A 19285-nucleotide genomic window follows, 5' to 3' on the forward strand; every position below is an offset into this window, starting at 1 on the left:
GGTGACTTAAGTTCCAGACATTCCAGTGATCAAGACTATCTCTGCCCAGTTAAAAAAGCCAGTTGCTATCAATTTACATTGATGATGTGACACAAAAATATACTTCTCAAACTTCATTATGTGAACATTTTTTATTTTAAATGCTTTACTTCTCTTTGTGACTATTTCAATTACCTCATTAACACAAATAGCTACCATGGTAGCTGTGCATCTAGATGCAAAGTTCATTCAGTTTAAGGAAAGTTCAGTCTCAATATTTCAAGTATTCCACGAAAAGTCTGCCATATTACACCGACCTTAGGTGCCAAACTAGGTTTCAGTCCAAGAAAGGAGAAGACAGTGTTGCTCTCCTTCGATTCAAAAAAGCAATCATAATCCTAGAAGAAGAAAATAAAAAATAAAAAAAATGAGTCAACATCCGTGTTCATGTTTTCCTGCTTGATCTTCCCACGCTATGTATCAGAGTAAAGGATGATACATAATAAAGCTCAGGAAAATACTGATACTTACCCATTCTCTCCCATGCAAACTTATTCTGAAAGGTAATGACATCACCAACTCCAAAGGAAATGAAAAAATGTATATATTCTCTAACTGAAACACCTTTCACTACTTTACTTGGTAGAGAAATATAAACATGGATTTGCATGAACAAGAAATCCACTGCAGATATATTTTTAAGTAGTTAGGTGCCTAAAAATTCAAACAAGCTTCTGATGAGGTTTCCAACATGCATTTCAGCAAACAAAACACTAAGGTGGAAACCTCCAGCTGACCTCTTCACTTTTTCTGTGGTGGAAGAGACTTCACTACAACTCCCATCCTTTGAAGTCAGCAATTTTACCTCAGATTTGGACACATCAAATGGTTATAAATGAAATGTTACCATAAAGAATTTTATTTTATAGAAAGGTTGAAAAAAAAAAAAAGTTTCATTGTCATAACTATGCTCGTTTTAGGTTTGAGCTGCTTAAAATCAGTGTCTGATCTCAAAGTGTTACTACTGCTTTTACTGTTATTGCAGAGGACAACTGCTGCTCTTCTATCATCAGAAAGCTGATAGACTTCAGTTTTTAAGGGAAATAGTGAACAACAGAGCACAATTTAGTGAATTGGCAAATAGCAAGAAGCCAGGAAGTTTCAGGTTTTCTTAGCAGTTTAGTAAAGATTTCCTCTATGGCCACTGACAAACAATAAAAGCACCCAGTTCGGACTCCTTTCCTTCTCCACATGGCTATAAAGTGGAATATTACTTCCCTACTTAACTACTTCTGACAAGTAAAATACCATGTACGTGTCAGGAAATGTCAGCTATATGCTCATTACGATGCAATTATTTCTAAATATCTAAAATCAGTAGTTACACTTAACTTAAATGTATCCAGTAAGAGAAATCCCTTTAAATATTGACTGTGCACATGTACACTTTCAGTACAGAATAGTACAGGTAGTCTTTGCACCTCCACATACTTGCCATCTGCGTGGTAGTGGTTTGCAATGCTCCTGACCTCAAAAGCTAGTGCTCCTTTTGCTCCTATCCTCTGATCTTGTCAGTTTTTGAGACCGATTTCTCACTGTAATAGTTACAGGTGCTGCTATCACTGAAATTCAACCTCAATTTTTGCCCAGCATTATCTGCTTTGCCCACTTGTTTCCTTCCACCTTTGCATTCTCCTGAACCTGTAAACTCACAAGCCACCCACAATCACAGGGGCCATGTAAGTTAAGCAAAAGAAGCTCTAGATGAAAAGGAAAAATTCTTTGACCTGGCTGTCGTTGGAAGGCCATAATGGTTTACTGTATGGTATATCACTATGGTAAGATTAAGAACCTTCTATCTTCCAACCAAAGTTTACTAAAGCCTAGCCTACCATCACTTGTGTTCAAATTTTGCCTTCTCAGCTCCTAAGTAGGAAGCAAAAAAAAATGTTTCTCCAAGTGTGATACATAATTTCCAATGAATGCCACCTACTCACTTGGCCCTATGAGAAATGCCAAGTTTATTTGCTTTCACTGCCAGGGGAGTTAAATGCCTGAAGGAATAAAGCCACACCGGAGCATAGGAAATTACAGTCTCCTGCACTGATCAGCATCATGGATTGGAAAATAGACCTTGCAGACAGATGCTGCTTATCATTATGAGCACAGAACTATTACCATTATATTTTAAAATGCTAACATATGGAGATATATGAGACAGTTGTAAGTTCCTTCCTTATTACTTTTAGGGACAGCCTGTTCTACCTAACTTTGACAACATACAATTAAATAGAGGAAACAGACATGTTTCCATTAATGAAAAATCCTTGAGGGTGATGAGCTGATGCTAATTTCTGATTTAACATATATCTAAAATTAATAGGCACAAAGTAAATCCAGATAAAGTTGACAGATCTCACAACTAGGCCATGGTATGAGCTGAAACATTACTGGAAGCAAAACCAACAATGCCACAGATGAAAAGAGAGCAATGTAATCATTAAATACCTAATTTTTTTTACCTAAATACTGCAGCTCTGCCAAAAGACGATCAATTAAGCCCTTGACCTCTAAGAATAAAACCAGAAAATTGCTCAGATGCTGCTAAATCTAAAAAGGATCCAGCCTGGCTCTGCTAAAGCAGATGAAAAGCCATGAGGAGCATGAGCTGTATAAGCAAGCACATGTGAAGACAGTATGATCTGAGAACTAGCCTTTATTTTCACCCTGGGTTTATCCTTACATGTGTCATCTGTCTCTGGAGACAAAGGTAGGGGAGCAGTGGATGAGTACAACCCACAGTGAGAAAAATAAGGGCACCCTTTTGGCATTCAGGCAGGTTTAAATTGGCTTAGGCTACTCTTTTTAAACCTGAAGACTGTAAGCAACCAACCTGCAGGCAGGCAGCTACAGCAAGCATTTCTGCAGCTGCATGGCTCAAGGCAAACATCATTTTCACAGCCCGCCAGTAGTTTTTTTTTCCTTTCAAAAGCACAAACAGTTTTTATGAGGCCCCAGTGACTTGTTTGCCTCAGAAGTGTCCAAGAGAAGACTGCTCAGTTGAGTCCTCATCTTGCATCAGCATTTTCAAGTCCTATATTTTTTCCTAATCCTGATGTCTCAATCAGCTTTACATCCATCACCACTTAAGACCATGCTCTTTTCATGTTTTCATAAGAAACGTGAAAGAAAAACAGAGTGTGGAAATAGTGACAGCCAGAAAATAGCAGCATAAGGATTAGAGCTGCGTTCCTTGCTCTGACAGTGACTTTGCAACTGGCTCATGCACCAGTATCTATGAACATTAACCTCCAGAAACCAATCATCAAAAGCTTTCTGCAAGTGCTAATTATCAATTTTTACTTCTAGAAGAACGCCTAAGTTTATCCCACATTTTTGCTGACTATCAAATCTGGAGCCACTATCTAAAAACACCCTGAAGGTTAACTAACGAGATGAACTAAGAATATGATTGCAAGAGAACAGAACCCAACGCATTCATTCATTTTAAAATGAACAGAACATTGAACAACCTAAAGGTGATCAGCTAGAAGAAATTTCTCCCATGTTTTGAAATATCTGCATTACAAAACTCACTATAATGCTTTTGACACCTTCATGCTTTACTGCGGGTTAGGAAGAAAAAGCACCATACTTTCAAAGCAGCAGTAAAATTTCAAACAGGAGTTTTCTTATTAATGACTGCAATGAAAATATATGACCTCAAAATACTTTGAAAAAACATTACAAAAATGCATAATAACTCTATAAAATTTGACAGAAATCACTTTGGTAAGGCAGTTTCTTAAGAGATTTTTGAGAAACGTGATCTCAAGTACTATAGTCACAAGGACTCATCAGTTTTACTGTACTCCTGTGTGTGGCAAGAGTTCAAAGTGAGTATCTCTGGCTTTCCTGGTAATATATGAAAGATAACATGTTCTAAATACACCCCATCATTCACCTGACCTTTATAAGGAGGTCTGTGGATATTTGAGCCAAATAGAAAGACAGTGACTGAGGCTGAGGCAGGAAAATGGTACTAAGGTCAGGCAGGAGCACAGCACATTTGCAGTCTAAGGGATTCCCTTTTAAAACACTCCATGGGACTCCTAAAGATGAAGTAACCCACCATCCACTATTTTTGGCAAGGCAATGGCTCCCTGCTCTGCACTGGGCTTCACTACCATGTCCTTGCTGTCAAATCCACAGGCACAGAGGCTTTGCTGGAGTCAGCAGGGTGGTGCTGTCTTGACCCCGGTACACCCACGCCCTGGAGACACTCAGAAATCAGCTGATAAACTAAAAAATGCACAGATGTGGCAAACTGGCACCCACAGCTCCACTGCAAAAGGCAGCTATGTGCACAGACAGAAATGTGGCTGTATTACTTATTACGATCCTTGTGCTTCCCAGAGCTGCTAATTACACTTTATTAACATATAAAACCATGGCAAATTTAGTAGCTAATAAAATAAATGGGACAGTGGACATGAATAATCAATGATGGAGATGCTCAATCCCTCTGGAAAAGTTGAAAAGACAAAAAAATATGAGTGATAAATCATGAAGATGAGGGTTTGAAAGGTTACATAGAATAAGGAGTGCTAGACAGGATAAAAAAAAATCTCTGGATGGTTTGAGGGGATGGAAAAGCAATGGGACAGCAAATGGGGTTGGTAAAAGGATATTTCAAGACAGAAAATGCTTAACAGGATACCAGCCACATGACTGCTTCAGACTTGGCTTCTCATCTGTAAAGGTGGCAGCAGCTTGATCACCAAGCTGTCTGACCAGTATACAGCCTCTGTTTTACCACCAGGGCAATAAAGATGCAGGAGGAGCTACTGGAGAACAGATTAGCTGACATAATGAGCTCTCGCTTTGTTGAAGATAAACAAAGCTAACAACACTTAAGTTTCAACTGCTCACCTTCAGAGCAATGCAAGACCTTGCTGGCCTTTCACGACAGTAGCATGCAGCTCATTTTTGCTTTCCCTGCTCCTGTTGTGTGACTCCAACCAGGATAGAGACAGACTGTGTCTGAAAAGGTCTTCAGAAGCAAAGTTGCCCCAGGTGGTAATTCACATTCACTGCCCAAATGCTACAGTGAAGCAAGAGCTGCTTATTCTTTGACCTGGTAGACAAGCATTCTGGTAATTGGGATTTGATGGCTTATTACAACACAAATGCCTTACAGCTTCCTGGCATTTATGTGGGTTTTATGCCAGCTTATCCTGGTAGGAAAGCTGCTGGCCCTTGGGAAATCTCTGGTCTTTAGAAGTTCCACTTCCAGGGTAGTTTTTCTTTTCTCAGCAGCAACCACCAAGTTGTTCACAAAAGCTCGACCTGGCTACAGGAGCAGCTGCATCTTGACTATAATGCAGACTCTTTATGTGTGCTATATTCCTATCGTTATGAGATCAGATCATTTGAATGTTGTGATTACAGACACTGCCATAAATAATGTGGCTGACCATTTGTTAAGCAGGTAAACTGAGACTTGTTTAAATAACACCACAATTGCTGCTAGAAAATATTGGCTGCACATCGAAGTAAAAACTGATGATGCTGTAGATCAGCGTAAATAATTGTCCTTCAAGGGTAATAACAAAAGAGTGATGGCATTGGGCCAAAGTAAAACATTAGCACAAAGCAAATTTTGTCTACCAGTCAGCAATTATACAGATACCGTCTATACGTTAATGCAACTGAGAATAGAAACTTTTTACCTACTGCAGTTTCAAAGACAGTGTGCACAGAGAGAAATGTTTCCAGTAAGCATTTTTAAAAGAGCAAGTTGTTTTTTTTTCACATTAGCTTTTATTTGCAAGAAGAGAAAGAGGGAACTTGTTAAACATTTCAAACAGATTCTTATTGTTTATCAGGTGTTCACCACACAAAGAAGTAGAAAAACAAGCAGCCTGCCCAGTAGCCTGCACTGCTTTTTGATGCAGATTTTTAAAAGTGTAATTGTTAATTGGACAGCACATAAAGAGACCTCTATTGCCATGCTTTTTTAACTTGTTTCTCTTTAGCAATCTTTCATATATATATATATATATGATCATGACCTTTCTATTCTTATAAAAGAGGCAAGGTACTCTTCAAGAAATAATGGGCAATTCATAATTTAAACACATTGAATGAGCACTCTGCTACTGACCAAGTGAATACTGTGGGCCATTGAGAACAAGCTGTTAGCATCCTTCCTAAAAAGGGCAGCTCAGTTCTCCGGGACAGATGACATTCATTCACTGATCTGATTAGGATTACAATGGAAAGCCTTACTCAGCACAGCTCTCCTTGGAGAATGAACATATGTGCACGTGTATTGTCAGTATTATATAAATACACAAAACTTAGAAAATCTTTCCTGCACAACACGGGGCAGTCTAAACATTAGTTTTCCATTAGCTAACTTCCTGATAAGATCTCTGGACAGGATTTTTAAAGAGCTTATATAACTGATTCTACAAAGCAATTTGTTAGTCCTCTCCCATGGGCTAAATACTTATTTCTGTAATCTCTCCAGTTGTAGCTTCCAAAAACAAAGGCTTTTATAAAAAGGAGGCCCATATCAGCTACAGCTCTACTATTTGGACAGTTACATGCTAAAATCAGGATGTTATTATGTTTGCCATTCATTCAACAATCACTAAAGGATACACAGTCATCACATATCCAGGAACTAACGTCCCTCACCTCTGCACAGGGAGTCCAAGCGCAGAAGGGCTTCTCAAAATTAAGATATCAAAGTGGTAGAATGTCCACCTGGGCAGGAAATATTTGAGTGTACATCCAAGAAATATGGATGATAACAGGTATGCCACTATTGTGCACCTTCTAGCAATTTTTTTCAGCACCTTTACAGATAATCTTGAGTGAGATCACACAACATGTGCAGGAAGCTGAGTGATCAGACCTGGCCAGCACAAGTTCATGAAAGGCAAGTCCTGCTGACTATCCTCACCTCTTCTATGATCAAGTGATCCAACTGGTGGATGAGGAAAAGGTCTTTAATGTAGTCTACCTAAACTTCAGCCAAGCCTTTGACTCTGTCACTCATGGTATTCTACTGGAGAAGCTGGCTGCTCGTGGACAAGTAGACTCTGCTGGAGACTCACTAGCTGGAGTTCTGGGCCCAGAGACTGGTGATGAATGGAGTTAAATACAGCTGGCAACCAGTCACAAGAGGTGCACTTTGGCCACAACAACAGGCAACACTACAGGCTTGGGGTAGAATGGCTGAAAGACTGTGAAGAGATTAAGGACCTGGGGGTGTTGGTCTACACTTGGCTGAACATGATCCAGCTGTGTACCATGGTTTAGTAGGCAGTATCGGTGGAAGGTGAACAGTCAGACCAAATGACCTTAGAGGTCTTTTCCAACCTCAATGATTCTATGATTTATCATGTTGTTAAACTGTTTAGACAATTTCAATATTATCCAATCTGACAATGACAGAAGTTTGAAAGGAGGGAGGAGCTGAAACACCAAGGAGTGAACTGTGGTAATCACCCTTTCACAAGAAACCACGGCTAAAAGATATAAATTAACCATCCTACACAAAAACTCTGCATGCACATATTTCGTGTTGATCATGTTTCAAGGCACCTATAACTTTACAATGGACATGCCAACTACATTAGTTGATTTTCCTCTTAGAACATTTTACTTTTACTGAGATCAGGTGACATCTTAGAGCACTGAAGGAAAAATAATGGATTCCCCTCTTCCATTTGTTTCTTTTGGGAATGAGACTGTCAGAAACATCTTTCAGCCTTTTCTTTGTTTTCTTTGGTCTTTGGGAGAACAGAAATGGCAAGGTATTAAAGAAAGAAGAAAGCCACAAAAATTGTAATGGTACTGCAGTGAATTAATGTAATGTTTGCTTATAAATCAACTACAACTGCTGCATCTTCAAAGTGTTTTTTAAAATTTAATTATATTAGCATGATTACAAGTGGTACAATGGTGTAGTGTATTACTTGTTTCCATCTTCTTGCTCCCTGACCATTGCCATGGCCTTCTGTAGGTATTGCTCCAGTACACTGCTCACATCCATATCCTGCACTATACTATGCACTCTCGGTGTATTACTGCCACTTAATGAGTTTTCTCATCCTTAGCATATTTTAGAAGCGCAGGTCTTTTACAGAAGTCAGTAGTCAAAGTTGTCCTGACCCACTAAAGAATAAATCCCTTTTCTCCAAAAAAGTATGGCAAAAGGAGAGCTAAGATCACAAACAAAACTGCTAGTGACCTATATCTGTAGAACATCAATGTAATTATAAAGAAAAAAAAAAAAAAAAGCAGTATTCTTTGCTATATTACAGTAACAGTTCTAGTTTTATACTGGTCATCTTTAATTCCTTCAAACTACATAAACACTCTGTATTACTCTACTTAGGAAATTGTATCTGAAAACTGACTAAGATATCTCCAAAATGTATCCAGTCTATGACAGCTATTACCTTTAAATGGTGGGATAATTTACAGGAACATACCTGCTACTTTACCTTGAAACAGCTATACGTAATGTTCAGAAAGCAGAAAATTCAGGCTAGAACTGCAGTGCTCAGAAATTTACTCTCTCCACTACAGTAAAGAAAATTTCAGCAGCATTAATCATTAATCTAAACAGACGTTATACAATACCTGAGCAGTTCACTTGAACTTTTATCTAGTGAGATTATCACTCTTCTGAAGGCTAAACTGGACCACCAAGTTGTTGAGTTGGACAAGATCCATGTGAGGGTGCAAGGACCTGTATGTAGCCTTGCTGGATACCACACTAGCCTCACAACTGCCCTGGCTCCGGAACTGAAGACCATACAGCAGTCATACTGGAAGGGCATTACGCCACTTTCCTTCAGGGTCCAAAGAAACAGCTTTCAAGCTCTGCATAACAAGCTCCACAATGGCAGGCCAGAGCAGAAACTCTGGAATGATCTCTAGTCAGATTTCTTAAATTCTCTCTTTTCTCCTTATTAGAGAGTAGTTACCAGCTTGTCATTTTACGCATTAAAAAAAAAAAAAAAAAAAAAAAAAAAAAAAAAAAAGCATCTTAAAAAAAAAAAAAAAGACAGAAATTTAACAGTACACAGAAATCACTGCAACAGTATTTGTGCACTGAATGGTTTCTTGAGAACACTGACCCCTTTCAGCAGCCTATTTTATTTCTTTGTCTATAGGCCTTCACTGTTTTGATGGCGTTGATAGTCACATATTGCATTTCAGGGAAGGACAATAAATATCAAATATCTCTGTCTCTACTGCTGTGCCCACTGGAGAGTGTATCAGTGCTTACCCTAATACACTAAACCATCTGGACAGCTTCCAAGAGGGGAAAAAAAAAAAAAAAGAAAGAAGAACAGAAAGAAGAGTCAGTCTGCTGTGTAAATATTTTCCATACAACTCCCACCAGGAAACAGATTTCCTTTTAATTTTGGTTAGCCTAAATTTCGGATAATTTCACATCAGTGGCAGATTTTCTGTGTAGAAAACTATCACTGTTTCAAAGCACTACCTTGAACCTTTTTTAAGCTTAAAATCAGAGTGCAGCTTCACTGGGAAAGGGGTGATTTCTAATCTCCGGAACAGATCCAGGATTCACTTCTAGACTAACAAGACTGCAAATTCAAATGTGGAGATATAAGAGAACAGAAGAAGGAGGTGTGAGACACAGGACTAAATTCAGACACCACTTTTTCAGTATTTCTTGCTTGCAACATTAAGAACTCCCCATGCCCAGTGTTCTGGCTACTGCTGATCCTGGTTGGATTTGTGTAGGTGCAGCTCCTTGCCAATCAGGTGAAGAAGCTAAAGCCCTGCTCAGTGTCTACAAACTTCACTCCAGCAGCCACATGCCCAAAATTAAGGCATTTCAGTTCTTGGCATCATATTATAGTCCCCCTGTGAATTTGCCTCAAATGTACCAGTCTGCAATGACCTCTCCATTTGCCTGGACTTTCCTGTGTTTGTGCAAGAAAGATAACAGTAAGCAGGGTAATTATTTATCCATTCATTTTTTCAACAGTGTTTTTAACCTGCAGGATACTGAATTGTTAGTGCCACAGTCTATGCTATCAGCAGTTCTTTACATAAGAATCTGAATAACTCATGAGCAAACTTACTGATCTGGCTGTTAGAGAAATATAGAATGAGAGATAGAGCACTGAATTTTTCTTTAACTTTGAAAGCAAATAATTGAGTTAGGAAAACTTAGAAAATGAACTACAGTCTTTAATTTCTCGTTTTCTTTGGGTCTGGCCTTGATAACGCACCAACGTTCTGGCTGTTGTCCAGCAGCGCTTGCACAGCATTAAAGTCTTTGTTTCTAACTCTGCTCTCCACTGCCTCCTGCAGTGAAGTTGGGAAGGGAGACAGCTGAGACAACTCCCTGAGCTGGCCATTGGGTATACCATACCATATAAATACATGCTCAGCAATAAACACCAGGGAGAACTGTCTTCTAAGGTAGCCATTGTTCAGAGACTTGCTGGAGATTGGTCTGATTTTGGGATGTGATGAGTGACTGTGTTTGCATTATTTGGTGTTTTTTTCACCTTTCCTTCATTTACTAAGCTGTCTCCCCTAACCTACAAGTTCTTCTCACTTTTGCTCTTCCTATTCTCTGCTCTGACCTGCTTGGAGTGTGAGATGAGCAAGCAGGTGTACTGTTGCTTGGTATTGACAGAGGTTAACTCATAGCAGCCTGCTTTGGCACCTGAACAGGAACTCAAGATGCATTCAAGACAGCAATAGACTTGATAATAGCGTGCTAGAACAAACTTTTTACCTAGCTGTTATTTGGCAGGCTCTTACTTTCTGCTACTGATCACAATGCTGTTCTCAGTCAAGTTTCTTGTTCTCTTACTTGCTCCACTGCTTTTTCCTTTTCTTTCTGTATAAATGTGAAGGGTTGTTAATGGCTGCTTTCATCTTTTGCAGTGTTATCACTTAATTTTGCTTTGCCTGGGAGAGTTACGATAAAAAAATTGGCCTCCAGCCTAATCTTGTATGTGGCCCCTGCATTGCTACCATCCCAGTACTCTGGAACCATCTTGTGGAGACAATTGGCAAATAGCTCTTTCTCCTCTAGTCCAAAAGCCATTTCATGAAAGAAGGAAGAATAAAATCTTCTGCTCCTCCAGGGCAGATGCTCCCACCCATATCACAATGGGCCTCCAGTTTCTTGAATACCCCTATGTAACCAAATTGCTAAGTATTATTGTATGCACTGCAGCTGATGATGACTTCACATAAAATTAAGTAGCCAGTTGGAAATGCTGTCCAGGAACGTGACCCGAGAAAATCAATCCCTGGGTGGCAAGGCGCGTGAGCCTTGTAAAGGACTGGGTAAGTGTGCCAGTGAACAAACCTGAGCTAGCTTTAATGCCCAGCAGTCCAAGCCAACCCCTCTCCTGGATGACCACTGTAACAGATGGATTCCGAGTCATGGAAAAATGAACTGAACGGACACCTGATGGGGATGGCCCATAGACTAACTGAATGATACTTAAGTATACAAAAAAATACTAGGGGGAAGGAGGGTGTTGAGGATGTATTGGATATGGACTACAAATAGTACAGAATAAGAAACAGAGATTTTACTGGGTCTGGCTGGCATAGAGTTGTCTTCATACTATGGTGCTTTGTTTTGGGTCTGTGACTGAAATAGCCCTGATAACACATCAGTGTTTTGCTACTGCTCCTCTGTGTTTGCACAGCAGCAAAACCTTTTCCATTTCTCATTGTGCTCCCTTCTTACCTCCCTCATGGGTAGGCTGGGAGTGGGCAACAGGCTGGGAGCATACACAGCTAGGACAGCTGATCCAAACTGCCCAAATAGATACTGAATGCCAGCAAGCAATAAAACAAAGTAGCTATTACTTTTAGACTAGGTTGGCATTGGTTCTCTTTTCAAGGTTGTGAGTGATCACAATTGCACCACTGTTTTTTTGCTCCATCTTCTCCCTTTTCCTTTACCTATTACACTGTCTCACTGTCTCTATCTCAACCCATAAGTTCTTTTACTCATTCCTCCAATTCCACACTTGCTTGCCCTGGGCAGGAAGCTGTAAGGGGTAGAAAGGGAGGTGAGTGAAGAAGAATCTATGTAGGTTCTTAGCTGCTAGAGGAGAGGGAGGGAGTCATTGTTCTGTCCTCCATTACTGCACACAAGGCCTCCAGTAAAACTCACCTGACAAATGGTAGAGAGGGATGTTCAATGTAAAATTATAATGTCTATCTACACTCTAGCAGTGGAGAGAACTAGAATTGTGCTGTCAAAAGGCCACATGGTGCCTTCTGAGGAAAAAAAAAGTTCAGTTTTTACAGTCTTTCCAAAGTATCTTAATTTTACTTCTCTGTATGCAAAGTGTATAAGGAGCATGCACTCAAGCACTGACGTTTCCTAACTCTTTCATGATACTTGCTATAGCAAGGTAACTGTAGTCATCTCAGATTCACACTACTGTAAGTTAAATGAGGTTCATGTGCATGGTGTCTGAAATATAGACTTCTTCTCTCATAGACATACAATATTACAACAATATCACTAAGATGAAATAACAGATTGTAGAGTCACAGAAATATCCAAATTATCATTGTGTCACTGCTACGACATAATACTGGATTATCAGCAAAACGATTTGTGTTATTGTCTGCTCTCTGCTCTTATCTAGCTTGCTCACAGGAAATAAAAAAATGATTCTCACTGAAAAAAGTTCCTATTTCAATATCCCACTAACAAAGCTTTTTACTGAAAAATTGGAAAGTGGATGTCAGATTAAGAAAAAGACAGATGAATGATCATATCTGCAATTACAGCAGCTCAGGAAAATGTCACTGTCTCGCTTATGCTTCAAAACATGGAATTGGTCTGTTAGTGCCAGAAGGATTCCCCTCCCTGTATTTTGCATGTTTGTTTGGAGGAGAGGGGGATGAGTCACCTTCTCAAACCTTTTTCCTCTCTATACCAGCTATCCCATATTCTAATGGACAACACCAACATTTCAGGGATACTAACTGGAAGCACTGAAGACAAACTTCAGTTGCATTCTGAAAAGTTATTATTTCAAATAGTAATGACTTTTCACAGAAAAAAAAAAAACCAAAACAACTGTATGGCTATGAACATAACATGCACTCAGGGTTCCTATGTCATACCCCTATGAATCTCTCTTGAAACTGTGAACAAAAGCATATTTTGCTTTTCCTTGTCTAGCCCTCATATTTTTATGGAAACAGCAAAGGATCTGATCAGTCTGTATTCTAGGTCTGTTGTCAGTGATAATGTGCAAGTCAGACCAAGCACATAGGTAGCTCCTGGTAGTATGCTGAGACTGTAGAACTGACAGGGACAGAAAAAAGACAGTATTGGTTAATAGAGCATGATGGAACAGAAACTGGCTGGACATAAATCAGGAATGAAAGCTTCAATGTAACAGAATTAACAAATTTTTGTGGTTATTTTTTAGTTTAGTTTTTAAATTATACAGTAGCATTTTTGTTGTTGTTTAATACCATGTAAAGATTAACCAATGAAAATCTTCACTGTGGAAATCAGAAAGGGGACATGATGTGTAATGCCTGCTGATTTCATCTAACTTCTACAATATTACAATCTCCTTTCTAGCACTGACATCCTTTGTCTCCCGCCTAATGTCCTGCTTCCCCTATTACCTGAGAACTTCATTAATTAATGCTAGCAGGATAACTGATGAACTCTGAAGATCCAGCACATACTTTTTCCTTCATCCCAGAAAATATGTTGCTTTGAAAAAAAAAAACAAAAAACAAACAAACAAACAAAAAAAACCAAACATATTTGCTCCTTGAAGGGGTTCATGCAGCCAGTGAGGTCTAGTAAGATTAACTCTGCTCCAGAAGAGCTATCAGCTGAGCAGACAGATTAACAAGATCATCTCACATGTTGCATGACATCTTCTGCCTCGCTAATTCCAAACTGCAATTTCTAAGACTTTTTTAAAACATACCATAAAGAAAAACTGCAAAGATGCAGAATCGATACGAAACAACTGCTTAGAACACTGCACTACCCAAGTTCACTAAAATCACACTGAATAATATAAATGCTGATATCCACAAGTGAGGAGCTGCTACAAGAGTGTCAAAATCCCTTCCGTGTCCCAGATAATTTTCTTCAATGGACATTTTATATTCTGAAGTAGGAAGGTATGAGTTAAATAGCTGAGGTAGGAGGTCTTGTATTGGCCTTGTTTACATATCAGAGGGATGTTAAATATCTTTCTTCAAAAAATCCAGTTAGCTGTTAATCATACACAGTTTGGTGAAAAGACTGAGAGGGAACCTGATTAATGTTTATAAATATCTAAAGGGAGACGGGGGACAAATGGATGAGGCCAGGATCTTCCTGGCAGTGTGTATCAATAGGAATGGCCTAAAACTTGAACATAAGAACATTCCAAACAAACATGTGATGTTTCAGACACACCTGTGCAACCTATCGTAGGGGACTAGCACTAGCAGGAGAGTTGTTTCACTCAGTGATCTCTCGAGGTCCCTTCCAACCTCTGCAATTTTGTGATTCTGTGTAATTTGTTGCAGAGGATCCTGAATCAGTTCTTGTGCTCTTCCTGCATTAAGCTAGCCATCACAGTGCAGCTAACAGGTTCTCAGCAGATCTGAATGATCCATCAGCTAGCAGCAGCTTGCTTGCACTGCAGTAGAGTCAGACAGGAGTAAGTTAGAACTAGCTTGGATGTCTCTTCATCCTGTTGTATCCACATTTACCCTGATCCATCTATTACAACCCAAACACAAACTTTCCTGTTTCATCCTCCTACTAAACTCACATACAAACCTTATAAAATCACTTTTTGATGCATGGAGAGTGGTACATTAAACCAGGGGGGTTTCCCATCAGACAGTTCAGTAAATACCTTAAAACCTGCCTCCCGAAGGATATACAAATCATACAGTTGAAGTACAAAAGAATGTAGCAAGGAAGAGAGGACACAGATCTTTTTAAATTTTGTTCTAAGGAGAATCTAAGTTCTGGGAAGGTTTTCCCGGGCTACAAGAGAGCCTAAGACTCAGGGCTGCAGACTAAGTAGGGAAGTAAAACATCCATATGGTGCCATTCTTAATGTAACAGTCCAAGGCTACCACTTCAGCTTGCACTAGCTGATATAGATGTTATTGCAGCTCACACCACCAGAGAAATCAGTTCACCCATCAATTTGTTGTCAGATTCACAAGCTCTCAAGATTACTAGTTTTTCAGCAGAAAAAGTGTCATGTTGCTTCTCTTAAGGGAAAAAATAAAACTATTTTACAAATCAAGTAGCAAATAGCATTCATTTTTCCTAGGGATTCAGACTGCAAGGGTTCTTTGAGCGTAAATGAAATTTGCACTATAACAGCAACACAGAGGGAGCTAAATTATAATAACAATATGACTCAATCTAGTCAATGTTCTCAATTGTGGTACCAAAGATTTCCTTCCGAATTTTTGCTACCCTCAAGTAGCAAAACCAGAAATCACCAGAGTCCAGTGGTCTAACAAAAGAACTTTACCACCAATAGGTTGTACATTAATCTAGGTACTACTGAAGAAGCTCAACAGCAAGTTTTGCCTATTTAGAAGGCCAAGAGGGTATACAATGGTTTTGATGTTGTCCCACTCCATGTTCTTATCTCTAAATCAGAGAAGTATGGATTTGAAGGTTTACTAATAAATGGATAAAGAATTGGCTGGATGGTTGAAGCACCAGACTGTTGTAGTCAGCTGCTCTATGTCCAGGTGAAGGGGCCTTGGGCAAGATGTTTTAGTGCCTGATTTAGTGGTTGGCAATACTGCCCACAGCAGCAGGGTTGGAACTAGATCATCTTTAAGGTCATCTTCCCAACTGAAGCCAATCAACGATCCTATAATTCCAACATGCTAAGGTATTAGGGTATACAGCCACACTGTTCATTGACAACTGTAACAACTACTTACTCCACAGTATCGATCATCACTGAATATCTGTGGTGGCAATGGATTGCCTTGTGCAGGCTGCCTGTCCTCAGGAATATTTTTATACATCCACTGTCTTTTCTCCTCTGACATCGTAATATCCACTTCTTCAAACTCTATGCGATTGGCTTCTAGAAATCTCACCACATCTTGTTGCCTCTTCTTTATCTAGATGAAAGAAAAAAAACCAAAAACACAATACATGAGAGCAAGTCAACCATAACCCAGATATGTTACAAACCTGAGTACGTTCCTTCTCTCCTGTCCTACTTCCACATGACAGAAAGTCAAGAACTCAGGAAGAAAGAGGTATTTTTTTTTCAGTTTTAAGTTCATAGACATTAAACACTGCTGTTTCTCTGCAAGTTGACAAAGGTTGTACCTTCTCATCCCATTTTTAGAAGGCTGTCTCTCTAGTTCCACTGTGGAATTTTCAGCCTTTCTCTCTGATGAATCTTTAAAAAGATAAATAAATGAAGCGTGTGAGAACGACAAGTAGAAATTAAAAGATATAGCTGGTTTTCAAAACGACTGGGGGCTAAATTTTTGAAGCACAAAGACAGAAATGTAAGGTAAGCAACCTGGCAAGTCTGAGAAAAGTCCACTCCTATAGGTGACCACTGAGATAGACATGTTGGCATGCATGAAAAAAAAAAAACATCAGTTGCACATATTTGTTTTCCTAGACACCAAGATATCTCATAAAAATGCAGCTCCATGGTTCCCTGAACAAGGCTTGTTGAATCTTTAATTAAGAGCGTCCGTCTGCATAATGCATGTGCCTAAAAATAAGCATGATTTCATCTCTTGAAAATTAATTTCACCACAAAAAAACGCACTAGGTACATGATAAATATATGGGGTTTATTCCCTCCAAAGAGATTATCATCTTCATATGAAAGCCTAATAGAGGCAAAACACCAAAAGTTTTTAGCTCATTGCAGCTAAGGTCAGCTCTTAACAGCTTGCAGGGCTTCAAGCAGATCCATCAGGTGAAGACCATCTCTGCCTCAAACAGGATGTGATAGCAAGACAGCAACCTTTGAAAAGAAAGTCTGCAGAGCTGAGGAAAACTAGCTGTGCTCATCTGTCTCAACCTGCTCTGCATTCTCTTCAGTTCATTTTGTATTTTCTGCATCTACTTAATGAAACAATCTCCTTCAGAAGGAAGCTATATCCTGTGTTTTTACAGCTATAATCAACTGCATTATTTGAAGAAAAAATAGCACTTTAATAATTTTACAGTATTCCTGGAGTGTTGTATCCACACAGTTGCTGATTGGCATAAAGCCCAGGTGGATGAATCATGCCTGCGGGCATCACATGACCCAAATACTATCTGGAAATCAGGATCTTTAAAGTGCATGTGCTAGCTGCTCTTGTCACACAGCCCATTGCATCCACCTAAATGCAGCACAAAAGCACACATCTTTTGGAGGTAACAGTGATGGTATCATTACTCATTTGAACTAAGAGAGCAGCCATCTCAACAAACCAGAAATACAAAAGTCTTAAATGATTACTGCTTTTCTAAGTGAATTTGTAGCTGTTGGTTTTTTTGTTGGTGGTGGTGGTGTTTTTTTCCTCTATTTCTTACATAAGCTATATTAGTTTTTAGGCGTACCATAAAAGAATCACTTTTGCATACAGAAGGCAGCTTCAAAAGTTGCATGAAAGTAATACCACATCAATAACAGGTAAATTCCTGCATCGTCATCACTGCTGGCACCAATACTTCACTTCTACTGCCTCCCTAAAAATTGTGATAAGGAAATTTATGGTCAATGTAGGAGCAAAGTTTCAAGAGAAGACCAAAGTAGGATTTATTTTATTTTAATGGTGATTAACAAGCATTTATTAAAATAGAAATAAGACACCTAAAGAAACATGTGGAGATGTCATTTGTTTGCAATGAAGTACTGCTAAAATCATCTTGAATTCTGCCTCTATGGCATTCATCAGCTTCACAGGTTGGTCTAGCCAGCAGATGACAGAGCAGCATCCCAATGCAGAGCAGCATGCCCTCGCCAAGTCTTTCAGACCTGCACTCCTCAGAGTGGCCGTGCACTGACTGCACAGTCGGGACAATCCCTGGCATGCTGTGACATTCAAGTCACTGCCGTAAGCTGTTTGTGAGACTAAGGCAGCCTTGGGCAAAGCTTTCCATGCCCAAGCCACATTTTGCTGTATATGTAATCATTTCATCTGCTGTCTTGCAGTTCACTATAAAGTGAACTGCAGCTCAGTTTTAAGCAGTTCCCTCACATTTTACCCTTCACACTATGAGAATTCTCCCACAATCACACACTTCCTAATCTCTCTCTCTTTTATTTTTATAAAACTAATTAAGATGTTGAAGGGAAATAAATTGGTTGGGGGGGGTTTTGAGCCAGAAGATTTGCAATTCTGCACACGACATCTGCAGGAGTTATCAGCTGTGGATGTGCCAGCTGTATAAATTGAAACAAAATGCCTTGAAAAATTTTAGGCAGAGAAGCAACATCATCTCCTCCTTCAAGTGATTTGATTGAAGTTTGTAAACTGAAGCAGGAGAAATGCTTACATTAAAAATCCTATTAAATTATGCCTTGTTGTTTAAGATTGATGCTCAGAGCATCTGTGGCAACTGAAACCAGCTGATTGTTCCCCAAGAAAACCACAGGATCTTTGTCTTCCCATACAACTGGATCTGTGCCTCAGGCATGCGTCAGCCTCACAATCCTGCCTGTAGTTATTGTTTGTGATTACTCCAAGCTAAAAAAACCTCCAGCATTCAACAAATGAAGCCCTCAGCAGGCCAACATGCCCCAAAGGGCAGTGACAATTCCTCCTTCCTCACTAGCCTACACAGAGGACCTGAGCTCCTGCCCAAAGCCCAGGGAGGATTAATGCAGCCTCAGGTGACAAACTAGGTGCATGCTTTAGTCCTCTTCATGCAACTAAGCTTTGCACCTTGCTTCTTCCTAGCTTTCTAGGACTTGATGCAACTTAAAGGATCCTGAAAAAAAGTGTTCATACAATCAGAAATACCATGATCACACAACCTCAGTTTATGGCTATTTATACAAGAATTTTTGAAAGCATTTATATCCTTACATAACAGACTGCCTTAGCACCAAAATATTTTGCTTTTGATACATCTTAAAGTATCAGAAGATGCTGAAAGATAAACCATGAAAACAAACACCCCCTGTGAAGTCTCAAAATCCTCCACACTTCATTCTATATTCCATGAAACTCCAGCTTCAATACGCAACCTATGCATCTCATCTCAAAGCATGCAATTAAACATAGA

At 39.4% G+C, this 19285-nt stretch overlaps 1 protein-coding gene across 1 annotated transcript in view; it reads right to left on the reverse strand.

Moving 5' to 3' along the window:
• Nucleotides 1-233: 233 nt before the first annotated feature.
• SH3BGRL2 (SH3 domain binding glutamate rich protein like 2) overlaps nucleotides 234-19285 on the reverse strand; it is a gene marked incomplete at both ends in the record, with an annotated part of 36025 nt that continues 16973 nt past the window's right edge. Inside the window, 2 exons of the mRNA XM_079550365.1 lie at nucleotides 234-377; nucleotides 15973-16158. Coding sequence (XP_079406491.1) covers nucleotides 234-377; nucleotides 15973-16158 — 330 coding nt within the window. The remainder of the gene's footprint in view (nucleotides 378-15972; nucleotides 16159-19285) is intronic.

The sequence above is a fragment of the Tetrao urogallus genome (genome assembly GCF_951394365.1).
Source record: "Tetrao urogallus genome assembly, chromosome: 2".
Taxonomy (NCBI): Eukaryota; Metazoa; Chordata; class Aves; order Galliformes; family Phasianidae; genus Tetrao; species Tetrao urogallus.